This window comes from Aphidius gifuensis, linkage group LG1 (assembly GCF_014905175.1).
Source record: "Aphidius gifuensis isolate YNYX2018 linkage group LG1, ASM1490517v1, whole genome shotgun sequence".
In the NCBI taxonomy this organism is placed as follows: Eukaryota; Metazoa; Arthropoda; class Insecta; order Hymenoptera; family Braconidae; genus Aphidius; species Aphidius gifuensis.
The window spans coordinates 17,563,782-17,579,026 of record NC_057788.1 but is presented as its reverse complement, the minus strand read 5'-3'; the positions used below and the strand labels follow the sequence as shown (position 1 = coordinate 17,579,026).

The following is a 15,245-nucleotide window of genomic DNA, read 5'->3' as shown; positions in this document are numbered from 1 at the left end:
TAAAACGAAAAGGAAAATTATGAGCATATGATAAATTATTAAATATTCAAGTTGAACAAAATATATATGATCACTGAAGGATTAGTGAGAAAAGTTAATAAACAAAAGATAATAAACAAAGGCTAATATAAAATTCGAAGACGATGCGAAAAATGAAAATATAAAAAAGATTAATTTCGAATTGAAAAAATACAAGAAATCATCTACCAAATAATTCATGTGTAGGTAAAATTATTTTAGCAAAAAAAAAAAAAAAAATTTCAATGCTGATAATGTTATTATATAGATATCACCGCAGTCATAATAGCAATAAATGAAGTAGAATTTATATATGCAATGACAGGACGGTTATTAAAAAAAAGAACAATAACATTAGCAGACGACAGTGATTATGAAGTAAAATAAAATTTGAATAAAAAAATTTAATGAACCAAGTAAAGATACTAAATTTACTAACGAAAATATGGAAGGAACAAACAAAATGATGGATAATTTTTAGTTGTAACAGTAATCATTGTAACAATAGAGAATAAAAAAAATTTGTAATCACGAATTTCAATAAAGCAATTAAAATTCCCCCCGCAGGGCAGGCACAGTTGCTTCAGCAACTGTTTCATCATTTTTTATTACAAAGTTTATATCGATTTATAGGATGATCAGAAGACAGAATATTTTTATTTGATCTCAATCATATTTTCAATAAATTCACATAGGAAATTGGAGGGTGAGGGGTTAGCTCTATGCCGATAATATATCGGCCCAGTAGTTATCTCGTTTCCCCACTTTTTTTTTATACTTGACGCGAGGCACTACCGTGCCTCTTGATTAACACATCTGAAGAGCAGCGTTCACGCCCATATCCCGACAACATATGGTGCGCGCACCATCGATGCGATATTGAATACTGTACTGATATAAATAAAGGTTCTTTCACACCATTCTACTGCATTCTACTATTCTTGCTCAATGTTATTTTATAATGTTGTCGAATTGCTCTGGACTTGGGAGCCATATTGCTTTGATTTAATTTTGGTTTCTAATGTTTGTCAGAGTGCCCTGAGTTTTTAAGGAAATATCAAGAAAAACGAAATTTCTGAAATTGATTTTGAAGTTTAAAAAAAAGTATACATCTAACAAATCTGTTTTTTTTTTGTTTATTAATAAGTTCGATATTGGTTTAATAAGATGATCAGAAGACAAAATATTCTTCTCTGATCAATCATATTTTAAAATAAATTCCCAAGGAATTGGAGGGTTAGGGTTAGCTCTATGCCGATAATATATAGGCACGGTAGTTAATCTCGTTTCCCCCACTTTTTTTTTTCTCATACTTGACGCGAGGCACCACTATGCCTCTCGATCAGCTGATTATTTCAAATATCATAGTGCTCGATACAAACAAACAAACAAACGATAATTTAGTTAAATAGACAAAACACAAAAAAAATTCAAAAATTGTATTTTACTTTTCGAAGATACAGATCTTGTTATACATCATCGACATCTCAAAAATGTATAAAAGAATATTCTTCTACAACAAAGGAGAATAAAAGAAAAACTGCAAAATAGCTGCCACGTATTCCCTAGCGGAACACTCAACAACAGCTTAATAGCGACTTGTTAATGAAATGGGCGCTTACTCAATAGCAGATTAATAGCAAGTTAAAAGCAAAAAGAATTATGGAATACAAAGGCTCTGCATTATACTAAACATATTTAATTGATCTACATAAATTAAGGAAAAAATTAACAATGTTTCTATCACATTATTATAGCGTGATTCGATGTCATTTCTCAATAATCATAGCGAAGAATGATGTTAAATTTTGATTGGTGGTCAAAAGTTCCAAAAAAAAAGTTCCAAGACAAAAGTTCCAAAAACAAAGTTCCAAAATATTAAGTTCCAAAACAATATAGTTCCAAAAGATACAAGTTCCAAAGCAACATTGAAAATAGTTCCAAAACATATTAAGTTCCAAAACGAAATAATTCCAATACGCATAAAGTTCCAAAATTTTATTAATATATTGAGTACATTAAAAATGTAAAGTATATCCAACACTTCGTAAATAATTTAACAAAAGGGACAAAAAAATTGGAACTTTTGGTTACCTACCCATTCAATTCTTTTTTACTAATTTTGTAATTGGATTTAATAGTTCTATCATTTATTTTATTTTTTTATTAAAACCTTGTAACCACCCACTTTTTTAACAAATTATGAAATACAAAAGCAAGAGAGCATGAACAACCGATGTTAAACGATCTAAGCTTATTGAGAAAAAAAAAATTTTTTTATTTATATCTATAAGTAAAATATAATTACTTGCGAATTAATTCTTTTCTGAAATGAGAAGCTTCTTGATATTTTGTCAATCGTTATTGACAAATTTATATTCATTAAAATATTATTTATTATTGATGAATTTTTTGAACAAAATCAACGAATCAAGTATCTACTTTGTTTTAATCAAATGAATGGCTAAATTTGAAATTGACATGATAGTTACTACTGATTGTCGAAGTGATTTTTTTATTGGATTATCGTACTTACCGAACGATTCTGGTGTAGTCATTGCCTGGAGTATTTTAAATGACCTTGATGGAATTGCACTTCCAGTGTATTTCTTCGGTTCCTGAACTTGCTGTTCACTTGCTGGAAGATTAACCTGGGCTTCCTCTGTTGGAGAAAAAAAACCCAAAAATTATAACTCAGAAATATAATTTACAAGCTGATTCACTTGACTTCACTCAGGATTATTTTTACGATTTCAGAGATGTTATTTAATGTTATCGTTTGTTTAAAAAGAATAAAAGACTCGCCAGTCCAAGATATGTTTAATTTTTTATAATTATTTTCAATAATGAAATTGTTCTAATAAAATAATAAGATAGAACAATAATTATAAAATAATTTCGCACTGCCATGTTTATTATTATTAAGGACAGAGTTAATAAAAAATCTTATTCAAAGTTATCTAACAAATAAATTATTACGTACTGACTGAATTTCATTATTCTGAACGTTAATAACATTTTCATTATAATAGACAATTTATTTTTTAGTAATTATACACATCTTATTTGAACCAAATTTTTTAAATTTGTAAGCTTTTTTGACCTACATATTCATTTATCAGCCTGATGATTCCAAAATCGACTTATAAATATTGTTGGTAATTTTTTTTTCAAATTGAAAGTGAAACTTTTTTCTCTTGGATAGTGACAGAAAAATTGGACGTAACTCTCAAACATGAAAAACGGTTGGGCGTAAGTTCCATTCCTAGCTCTCAAGCGTTCGCCCATATAATTTATGAGAGGAAGTAATAAAGGAATATTAATAATAATATTATTATTATTATTGAAACAAGATTCGGCAGATCTCACACTCTCAACAATGATTTGTGGTTTATAAGTCAAGTGCAGTAATGTACGATCGTAGGTCCGTAGCAAACTCATATTGGCAGCGGCAGCCCACACTTTGTTAATTAATTAATAACTTGGTTAATTATTGCTAAAAAAATTTGAAAATTTGAGAAAAACTTCTTGATATATAGATAAACAATGCTGCCACTGACAAGTTTTTTAAATCTAAAATTTTCTCGACACTTTTTTATCTTAAATTTCGAAAAACGTATTTTCCGACCGGCATTACTCAATAAATTAATAAAAAAAAATTATATTATACGTCTCGTTCTCGATGATAGTATAACATGTAGTAGTATCGATAAGCTAGAGAATACCACAACCTTTAGAGTATTTTTTTTTTTTTATTTTAATTTACGTGTAGGTGTCGTCCTATAGTTGGGCCTACCGCCATTACGTGTATTTTTTATTCATAACGTTTCGTTGTGCCTGAGGATTCAGACGCCAATAGAGTAAAAAAAAAAAAAAAAAAACAATTATTGTTAATTAATAAAAAATTAACATTAATAACAACAATGTCAGGACATAGTTCCAAAAAACGGTCACGCTCTCGTTCACAACATCGTGAAAGAAGCAGTGACAGAAAAATAAGGAAGATGCAGGAACAATTGGATAGCCTCATGAAAATGACAAAGGCATTAATCCAGAATCAGCAAACACCTCAAAAAGAATATAACAAAGGAGAGAAAACTGATGACAACAAAAAAGCAAGTAAAAAAAAAAAAAAAAAAAAAAAAACCTCTTGATTTCCACACGAATGATAGAGGTGATCAACCTCCACACGAGGTTGATCGGGACACACTCCCATATTAAAATAATTCTCTCCCTCTCTCTCTCTCTCTCTATTTTTTCTCTCAAAAAATGACAATAAGTCAAACAGGACAACAAGTCCAACCAGACAATAAGTCGAACCGACAATAAGTCACAACAATGCATTTAAACATCCCAAGAAAAGCATTGAAAAACCGAGAGAAATATCAGAGATAGAAAAGTCTTCTGATGAAGCAAGTCATCAGGAACCAGCAGATGTTGAAGTTGTCACAACAGTGGCTAACATAGATTTGATTAAATCTTTGGGGGATGACCCAACCATACCCAAGTCAATGTTCATGCAAAAATAAAATCGAGATGGGGGAATTGGAAAAATAAGGGTCTACCTGAAAAGACCAAAAAAGAAATCTTGGAAAAATATCCAAGAAATGGAGATATGCATTTGGTAGCTCCAAAGGTAAATTTACCAGTTCCAATGACTCCAATGGCCACTAAAAGAGACCAACATTTCATTGAAACACAAAATTGTGTTGGTTCAGCCATTAGAGCACTCAGCTCAGCTATATCAATGATGCTGAATGCTGCCCCTGGTGAAGTTATTGATCAGGCAGAATTTTCAGAATACCTGTCTCACACTGGACAGTTATTAACTGACATTTTCTACCAATTGTCAATGACAAGAAAATCTTTTATCATTGACACTGAATGGGAACTATCACCAAAGCTTTTCAAAATAATTCTTGAAAAGTTTGGTCCTTTTTCAATTGATCTATTTGCCTCTAGACTCAATAAAAAATGCAAAAAATTTTGTTCAAGGTTCCCAGACCTAAATACAACAATCATAGATGCATCTACAATACCCTGGGAAAAAGAAAAGTTCTATGCATTTCCACCTTTTGCACTCGTCTTACGTTGCTTACGAAAAATAGTTCTAGACAAAGCTGAAGGTGTAGTACACTAGTAGTAGTTGTTCCTTTATGGACAACTCAACCCTGGTACCCTCTTTTTACATCTCTTCTCCAAGATTCAATTATATTACATCCAAATAAAAATATGCTGGTCTCTCCTTGCAGGAAAATAACTCATCCATTGTCATCAAGCCTTTCCCTGGTGGTCGGCAAGTTATCAAGTCAGCCTTTATAAACAAAGACCTAGATGGCAATACAGCAGAAGTGATGGCAAATTCATTAACAGACTCAACAACAATATCAAGTATCATTAAAAGGATGGTGGAATTATTCACACGAAAAACGAATTGATCTATTCAATGCTTCAACACAGGATATTATTGGTTTTTTAACTAAAAGATTTGAAGAAGGCGCAAAATATAACACATTAAATTCTGCTAGAGCTGCCATATCCATTATATCATCTCGTGATGTATCACAAGATGGACTTTTATCTCGTTTTCTTAAAAGAGTATATAAACAAAAACCAACAAGACCAAAATACTCCAGCACTTGGGATGTTTCAGTTGTTTTAAATTATTTAAAAACACAACACCCACTTGATTCACTTAACCTCAAAGAGGCAGGTAAAAAACTTGCCACTTTGTTGATGTTAACAACAGCTCAAAGATTACAAACTTTATCATTGATAAACATTGATAACATCGAATCATCATCATCAAAAATGATAATAGAAATACCAGATCAAATAAAGACATCAAGACCTGGTGCATTCCAACCAGAGTTGATCTTGGAAGTTTTCAATGAAGATCCAAAGATTTGTGGAGCATCAGTTACACAAGAATACTTAAAATACACAAAAGAACACAGAAAAGAAAACAACAAAAAGCTGTTCTTATCATCAACAAAACCATACGGTGCTGTTGGTGCCCAAACTCTGGGCCACTGGATAAAAGATACACTTTAAGAAGCAGGTGTTGATACTAATCAATTTACAGCATATAGCACAAAACATGCTGCAGTATCAACAGCATATCAAAAAGGTGTCAATATAGACACAATAAGACGTACAGATGTATGGTCAACACAATCAAAGATGTTTGCAAATTTTACAATAAACCAATTGTATCATGTGCGAATTCATTTAACCGTTCTATATTAAAACAATAAAATAAATAAATACACATATGGGTTGTGTCTAATATTTTAAGGTACAACCAGGGAAAATTAAAAATAATGACGATTTCACGAATTTTATAGAGTAGATAATTGAAATAACGATACACCTTTTTCTTTAATCAGTTTTTTTGTTATAAGATGTTTTTTTGATTAATTAACTGTTAAAGATGGTCCTTTTTTTTGAGGTTAAACATAGGCTCTTATGGAAAATGATGTTCAGCTTTTCATAATACCCCATCGAAATACTTGAAAAAATAATGCCATATTTACCAAAAACTAAAGGATAAAACTAGAAAAAAAGACGAAAAATCATCACCGAAATTTAGTATAGGTTTTAATATTCAATTTTAATTAATAGAGGATAATAAATTTTTGTCTTTGTTTAAATACTTGAGTGGAAGTGAGAAACAGTATTCTCTTTCTAATCTTTCGTCCTTTTCGCACTCATGAATATATAATGTTTTTAGCAAACATCCGCCAGATGTCTCTCATTTTGCCCTGGTTGTACCTTAATTATGCACTGAACATCTACATGTTATACTATCATCGAGAACGAGACGTATAATATAATTATTAAATCAAACGAGCCCGAAGGGCGAAGTTTGATTACAATTATATGACACGTCTCGTTCGAAGATGATCCAATCCCTCCCAATCTATCCCATCCCGGGATCATCAAATAAATAAATAAATAAAATATAAACACAAATGACTGGGACTCTAAACATTATGAATAAAAAATACACGTAATGGCGGTAGGCCCAATTATAGGGCGACACCTACACGTAAATTAAAAAAAAAAAAAAAAAAATACTCTAAAGGTTGTAGTATTCTCTAGCTTATCGATACTACTACATGTTATACTATCATCTTCGAACGAGACGTGTCATATAATTGTAATCAAACTTTGCCCTTCGGGCTCGTTTGATTTGATAATTATACAAGTAAATAATATTGTTAATGTCATTTTTATTATCGCTAAACTATAAGAAAACTATATGCCAAGTTTCAAGTCGATTCATTAATTATTAACAAAGTTATGATGACCTAGACCTGGAAAAATAATGTTTTTTTTTTTTAAAAAAATATCAAACTTTATTTTTTAATTCATCAAATAATTGTAATTGAATATCATTTATTTGAAAGAAAATTTGTTAATAAATAAATAAATTAAATAGTAACACGTTATTATTCGAAGAAAAAAATTAATATTTCTGTCAGTTCCAAAGTTCGTTCTCGATTCGATCCCCGTCTTTAGATATTTAGTTTAGGAAAATAAAAAAAAAAAATCAATCACCTGAAAATTGATTGAATTAACAACAAAATAAAAATAATTAACTACGAAAAAAAATAATTTTTTTTTTTTTTTTTTTTCACATTTTCAACTTATCATTAGTTCGATTAGAAAAATAAATCGTTTGTATCAAACAAAAAAATTAATCCCTTGAAAACGCTTTTTTGTTTGTAACAAATTGTAATTTATTTAATTCATTATTTTTATTGTTTATATTAAGTCATCTGTCATTTGAAACAAACGTTACATCGTTTTCAATAAATGACAATTTTCTTTTCACAAACAGCCACCGTTTGAATGAAAACACAACGTGGCATAACTTTAGAAGTACATTTCTCAAAAAATACCTCCTGCCGTTCGAAACAAGAATGTAGTCTATTATAGGGAACGTAGTAGTTTTAGTGTCAAGGCGTGGTGGGGATACTTTTTAAAAGTTTTTTTCTTGATGAAAACGATCTATCATTTGACACAAAACGCCATCTGTATGAAATAAACAAATTTCGATTATTTCAAGACTTTTTTCTTTCTCCTTATAAAACAATTATAATTTATAAAAAAAAAATTATTTCTTCCTTTAAAAATTTTCTTGCCAAGAAGTTTATTTCTAAATGTCGGAAGTTTTTTTTCTCAGTGTATACTGCTTATAATTTCTCTTAACTTCGCTTTCTGGCCTGTCTCAATGCTTTCACTCGGTAGCGCTGTTGTGGAGACTATCTCTATCCTCCTTTGCCTTGCCGTTCGACTCTTACTACTTATTTTAGTGGCACACCTGACTATTGTGTGCACGAAATTCAAAGGTGGATCATATTAAGCTTTCAGTAAATTATACACCAAGCAAACTATCACAGATATAGGCTAATCATAAATTATAAATTTACGTTTTGCAATGTAACATTAAATAAAGAAAAAATTAATAGATAAATTAAAGTATATAATAATAAAGTATTATGTTTTAATATTTAAGTTGTCGATATTATTACTACTGTAGACATTAGTTGGTGTGAAGAAGCATTAATATTGTCGTCCATTTAATATTTGACATATAATATTTAGAAAAACTGCTACAAGAACGCGTTACTCTTTTATTCTTCTCGGCATTTTTAGGATATATCCTGGATATATCCCGGATATATATTGGATATATCCTGGATATACGCCATTTGGATATATATTTTTTCGTGGGGGTGGTACCGGGATAAAATTTTTGAGCCTTTATGACTCTTTATTTATCGATTTAGAGTATTTCACAGCCTTTCAGAGTCTTTCAGAGCCTTTATGAGTCTTTTTTTTAAATACTCGTTATATATTGAATCGTGGACGCGAGTATTTCAGAGCCTTTTTTTTTGGGACTCACTTTTAGTTTCAACACTTAGAATTTTTTCGGCTTCAACGAGGACTTAGATTATTTTCGAGTTTAGGAACTTAGAATAATTTCCAATTTGTCTGCAAACTTAGATGTTTTCTAGCTAATTAATAAACCAATTAATTACTACGGAAGTTTAATAAATAAATTTATTATTTAAATACGTAATTTTTTTTTTGTTTAATTTTCCATATTTAGGATAGAATCAAGTATCTTTACCACATTTCGAATAATAATAGGACAACCTGGTCAAACCTCGACCAAAATTTTTTAAGTCTCATCAAATTTCCCAATGTCCATAACTATATTTCTTTTATTTCAAAATTTATCCAGTCTGTTATGACTTCAACATTAACAAATTAATACGAAGAAACTTTTTCGTATTTTATTAATTATATATATTAATTAATATATACATTAATTAATAAATATGCATATGATTATTGAGTGTAATATAATATTGCAAAATAATTTTTTTTTGATGTTAATAATTTCGTTTGTGTCTCTCGTGACTGAACGTAAAATATTAATGTAAAAAAATTATTCTTTGCATCGATGGTCCAGTGGTCGAGCGGGCTAAAGCGTTTATTTATACATTTAGACATTGTGTTCATCTTTTCAAATCCTGGTAGTTACGCGCACGTTTTTCATTCACCCATTTAATATAAAATAAAAAAACAAATTTTCCTTAGTATTTCAGAGCCTTTATTTTAAATACTCTAAAAGATGCTAAGTCAGACCCTTTATGAGTATTTAAAAAAAAGGCTCATATTTTTTTTTTCGCATGCAGAGTATTTCAGAGCCTTTTTTTTAAAGACTCAACCACTGTGGGTCAGAGTATTTATGAGTCCCGCTAGTGGCACATAGAAAGAGTCAAATAAAGGCTCATCTTTATTTTAAAGACTCATAAAGGCTCTAAAAATTTTATCCCGGGGTGCACTCGAGTAAAAGAGAAAGCCGGAGGATATTTGGTAAGGCCTGCGAGGTACAAATATCTTCGTTCTTGAATTGACTTAGGTTATGCCAGTTAACAATCCTAAGTTAAGGGATTACCTCGGCCAAATTTTGGGGTATAGGAGAGGGAAGAAAGGCTATGTGTAATACATTGGTCCGAGAGCCATTGCCAACGATGAAGTTTTCATTTTTTTTTTTTTAATAAAACAATAGTTTTTTGAAATAATTATTGTATTATAACCTAATATTAATCCCTAAAATACATGTATATTTTATCAACTTTTTATTTTTTTAAACATTTATTCAGTAGTTAAAAAAAATGTGTAAATCGTGAAACACCGCAAAAAAAAAACAGTTGGTTGTATTGACAGTGCGGTTGTGTTAGTGTATAATATAGCTGCTGTGGCAGTATGTGTGTATCAATGTGGGATTTATTACTGGCGTTTTTGAACCTACGCGCCACAACATGGCTCGCTCACTATTTGGTGATGCCAAGCGTACATTAGAATATAGTAGACGTCAGATATACTGCTCGATTAGATGAATTTTTTCATTCTTTAATTATTAATTATAAAAAAACTAAGCTCCAAACCTCTTTAATTTTTTTTTCCATATGTTTTGTTTTGTCTCATTTCATAACCCAATAGTTTTTTTTTTCACGATGTCATTTTGTCGATTAAAGATATCGATATTTTAATGGACTTTTTTTTTACAAAAATCGTATTCTCCATAAGTGCTCATGTTAAAAGTTGTGAACCTTGAAAATTAATGAAAAAATAACGAGCTTCCAAACGATTACCAAAAAATTACATAAAATGTATCAGTATTTCAAGAATCTACTGTAAAATTTTAAAGCATTCTCATTTTTAGTGACTGGCCGAGGTGATCCCTTAATGATCTCGGTAATAATAGCTTCCCACGGGGTTAAATTATTACGCTCCAGACCATTTATACATTTTGGTAAGAGCGCACGAGTGACGTTCGAAACTCATTATTGCGCCCTTCTACTATTTCTTACTGATCTAGAACACTACCGAATAGCCGTCTGTGGCCATTGCTCCCGGTACGTGAAATTCCCCAGCCCGTTGGTTGCTGGTTATACACCACCCACGGAAAAATCATCAGATCAAATCAAATCAATTCAGATCAGTTTTGATCTGCTGTATTTCAGATCCAAGCCAGGTAAGGATTATTGGATATTTTCAGATCTGACCTGGTCTGACTACATATAATCTTTACTAATTTAAAATCACATTTATATTTTTGATCACATTATGTGATTTATTCATTGATCACATTGATAGAATGATCACATAATGTGAATAAAAAAATATAAAAGTATTTTAATTTAAAATGTGTTAAAAAAATAAATTACATAATGTGATCAAAAATATAAATGGGATTTTAAATTAAAAATGATTATTTTGTCATGATTAGTGAGTGTGTGTGTGAGTATGCAGCTGCGCATTCATCCAGCGAATTTATGATTTAGCTCTATCTGGCGTTTGAATTTTGAATTGATTAAAAAACAAAAACAATTTAATTCATGGCGCGTAAACACAGTGGTGGGTTCAGACGCCATAATGATAATAATTATCGACGCTCGATTCTGATTGGTCAACTTAAAACGTTAATAACTCAGACACAAAGCGTCGTAGACCCAAAATTTAAAAACATGTACTATTTAAAATTTCACGTACAATCTATTGGTATACCTACCATGCGTGACTTACGAGACATCCTGTATACTGTATAACAGCTACTCATTATTTTTTTTACATAATGAAAATTTCAAGTTGATAAGTTATTGATAAATAATTTAGTGAACTTAAAGTAACGTTTGGTATATTATGGTTGTTGAAGTCATCGTTATCTTTTTTTTTTGCTAAAATAATTTTACCTGCAAATGAATTAATTGGTGGCAAATGAATTATGATTTCTTGTATTTTTTTAAACTCAAAATTAATTTTTGGTATATTTTCATTTTCCTCATCGTCTTCAAATTTTATATTAGCTTCTACTGGTATCATTATTTCTTTATTATTTATTGATGGGTATTGTTCATTAACTTTCCTCACTAATCCTCCAGTGATCGTATATATTTTGTTTAACTTGAATGTTTAATAATTTATCATGTAAATAATTTTTTTTTTTTTAAATCTTTTTGTTTTATACATTTTATTGATAACGGTACCTCAATCAATCCACGATATTTATTCGCAGCTTCTCCAAAAAAAATACATCTTATTTTGTCACTTTCATCACATATACCCATCGTAAATTTTTTACCAGTTCCTCGTTCGTTCTTCCATTACTTTATTTTACTTTCATGTATAATTCGTGCCCGAATTGTATCACTGTATTGAATTTTTGATTTAATTTCTTATGTAAATTATATTTATTTCTAATGAATGATATTTTCTATATTTATCGTACTTTTCTTCATATTCAGTAATTTTTCCTTGATATTTTCCTATATTTTTCTATATTTTCCTTTATATTCACTGATATTGTCCTGATATTTTTCATCATTATCGTATTTTTCTTTATATTCAGTGATTTTTCCTTCATATTTACTGATATTTTCCATATTTATCGTACTTTTCTTGATATTCTTTTTCCCTCGATATTTTCCTATATTTTCCTTTATATTTTCTGATATTTTCCTATAATTATCGTATTTTTCTTTATATTCAGTGATTTTTCCATATTTTCCTTTATATTTACTATAGAATTTTTTAGGGGGGGTGTCTACCATGGTTGGGGGGGGGGGTCCAGAAGAAAAGCGAGAACAATAGGAAAAATAAAATTCCCTAAAAAAAATCATATTATTGATTGTTATTACAAATTTAATTTATCGCGGCCAACTTGTACTATAAATTTACAAAAGACACTTCGCGATTATATTCGTTCGATGGTTGCGTGGGTAAAGATGTGCTTGTAGTCATTCAAACATAGTAAGTTTGAGTCCCGGTGAAGAGAACAAAAATAGATATAGGTTTTTTCAGGATAGGTAGCATTTAAGTAGACAATCAATTTATAAAAATATTATAACAATAAATAATATAAATTTTTTTTATAGTTAAAAAAATTATTGTGTATAATCATATATAATAACAAACATTGATTATTATTGTATACAATAACATGTTAAAATTGAGTGTTATTGTATCTTATAAATGACCCGATAGTTTTGCATGTTATGGTATATAATTTTACATTATTATACACGCAATATTGTATATAATATGATACATTCATAATATAGAATATAATACTATCACATTCAATATTATACGATTATATACAATAATATTACGCATATTAAAAAATAGAATTATATATAATCATGTTTTATGAGGTACAGTAATATACAATCATAGATAATTGTAGGTAATTGTATAGTTCCATTTATTCATCTAATAACATAAATACCGCACATTCAATTATATACAATTTTTATGCAATAACATGCGAAACTACCCGAGTAGAAACTTGTTCAGGATAGCCTGATCCATTCTGGACCAGAACTTGATCAAGGTAAAAATATTCAAGTTATTTTTTTTCAAAAATTTTTTTCTTGATCCAGTCTTGATCCAGAATAAATCCCTATTGAGGATGGAATAAGACTAGCTGGATCCAAAATGGATAAAGAAAAAAGTATCAAATTTGGTTCTTTGAATTTTACAAATTGCCTGGTCAAGATAGCATCAGGCTATCACTATTTTATTTTTAATAGGGATAGCCTGATCCTTTCTCGATCAAATCTTGATCAAGAAAAAATTATTGAATTTCTTTTCTTTTCAGATAATTTTCACCTGACCAGGCAATTTGTAGAACCTATGAGAACAAAAAGTTAGTACCAAATATCGTATGCCTCAATGACCAAGCGTGTCAAGTACTAGCGTAGTAATCCCGTGTCGAAGGGTTCGAACCCCGGTCGTAGCAATAATTAGTTAGTTAAATTATCGGTTAGGTCAGTTGGTAATAAAAAAGTTTATCCGTATTCTGTTAAGCGTTAGTTTTCAAATTAAAAAAAAAAATAAATTTTAATTTAGTAATTTTTTTTGTTTTTGAATAAATCATGTATCCTGATCCAGTTTGGATCCATTATGGATCATGTATCTTTACTACAGCCTGATCAGGCAAGCCTGATCAGGGCTTGATCCGAACCGGACCTGAATTTCTACTCGGGTATCGGGTCAATTATAACAAACAATATCATGCACTCAATTTTAACGTGTTATTGTATACAATCATAATCGCATACAATTTATGTTATAACATACAATATTTTTTCGCGGGAGAGATTAGTATTTACAGTGACTGGAGACGGTGCATAGGTTTGCTAAGTTCCCACCAGCAGCTCGTAAATTATTAACTAATTGATGATTTGGTCAATTATTGCTAAAAAAATTTCTAAATTTCAGAAAAACTTTTTAATATATAGATAAACAAGGTTGCCACTGACAAGTTTTTGAATTATAAAATTTTTTCTCGACATTTTTTTTTCGGGAAAAAACGTATTTTCCGACCGGCATTACTCAATAAATCAATAATATAAAACAATACGACTAAATAATTTTTTTAATGTCACTTTTAGTCTCGCTAGACTATAAGAAAACCACATGCCAAGTTTCAAGTCGATTCATTAATTATTAAAAAAGTTATGACGGGTTATACCTAAAAAGATAATGTTTTTTTCGAAAAAGAAATTATGTAACTTTTTTTTTAATTCATTAAATGATAATAATTGAATATAATATATCTGGAAAAAATTTTTTTTCATAACGGTATTTTTTTTTCTTTTTCAAATCATTTTAAAATTTTCTTAAATTTAAGGCGGACAACATTGTATTTCATGGATCTCCAACCGCTCTGCATGTTATTGCATCTGGTTCTTCAATTTAAACCGACAACAAATGAATAATCAGAGCATAAGTTTGTATGGCTGGTACCGAGTTCGTTCCCAAGCCGGATTAAGGCCAAAAAAAAATCCGAGTTCGTTCCCGGGGTCGGTACTATTGCAGCCGAGTTCGTTCCCATCGCGATTTCCCCTATTTTAGTTTTGGATACCCCCTCCCTTAACATTTCCCTTCACATTTTTTCGAGGCTTAGGATTGGCGGCAAATTGCAGGCATGTTTAAAAATGTGTTTTATATACATATAATGTATATTGTATATAGGGGAAAGCGGGGGAAAATCGAACACTTAAGAAAAAAATATAAATCGATGTGTGACAATAGTATTTTCCGATTAGTTTTTCTCACTTATTAATAAAAAAAACATAAATAATTTTTAAAAATTAAAAAAAGAAATTATTATTATAAATTTATTTATCATTGTTTAA

The 15,245-nt window shown here is 29.8% G+C and overlaps 1 protein-coding gene across 6 annotated transcripts in view; it reads right to left on the bottom strand.

The window, feature by feature from the left end:
• The window catches only part of LOC122849681, a 96,107-nt gene that overhangs the window by 15,396 nt on the left and 65,466 nt on the right, over nt 1-15,245 (bottom strand). For all 6 annotated transcript variants that reach the window (XM_044148463.1, XM_044148487.1, XM_044148471.1 and 3 more), the window contains one exon: nt 2,555-2,680. In XM_044148463.1, the coding sequence (XP_044004398.1) occupies nt 2,555-2,680 (126 nt within the window). The remainder of the gene's footprint in view (nt 1-2,554; nt 2,681-15,245) is intronic.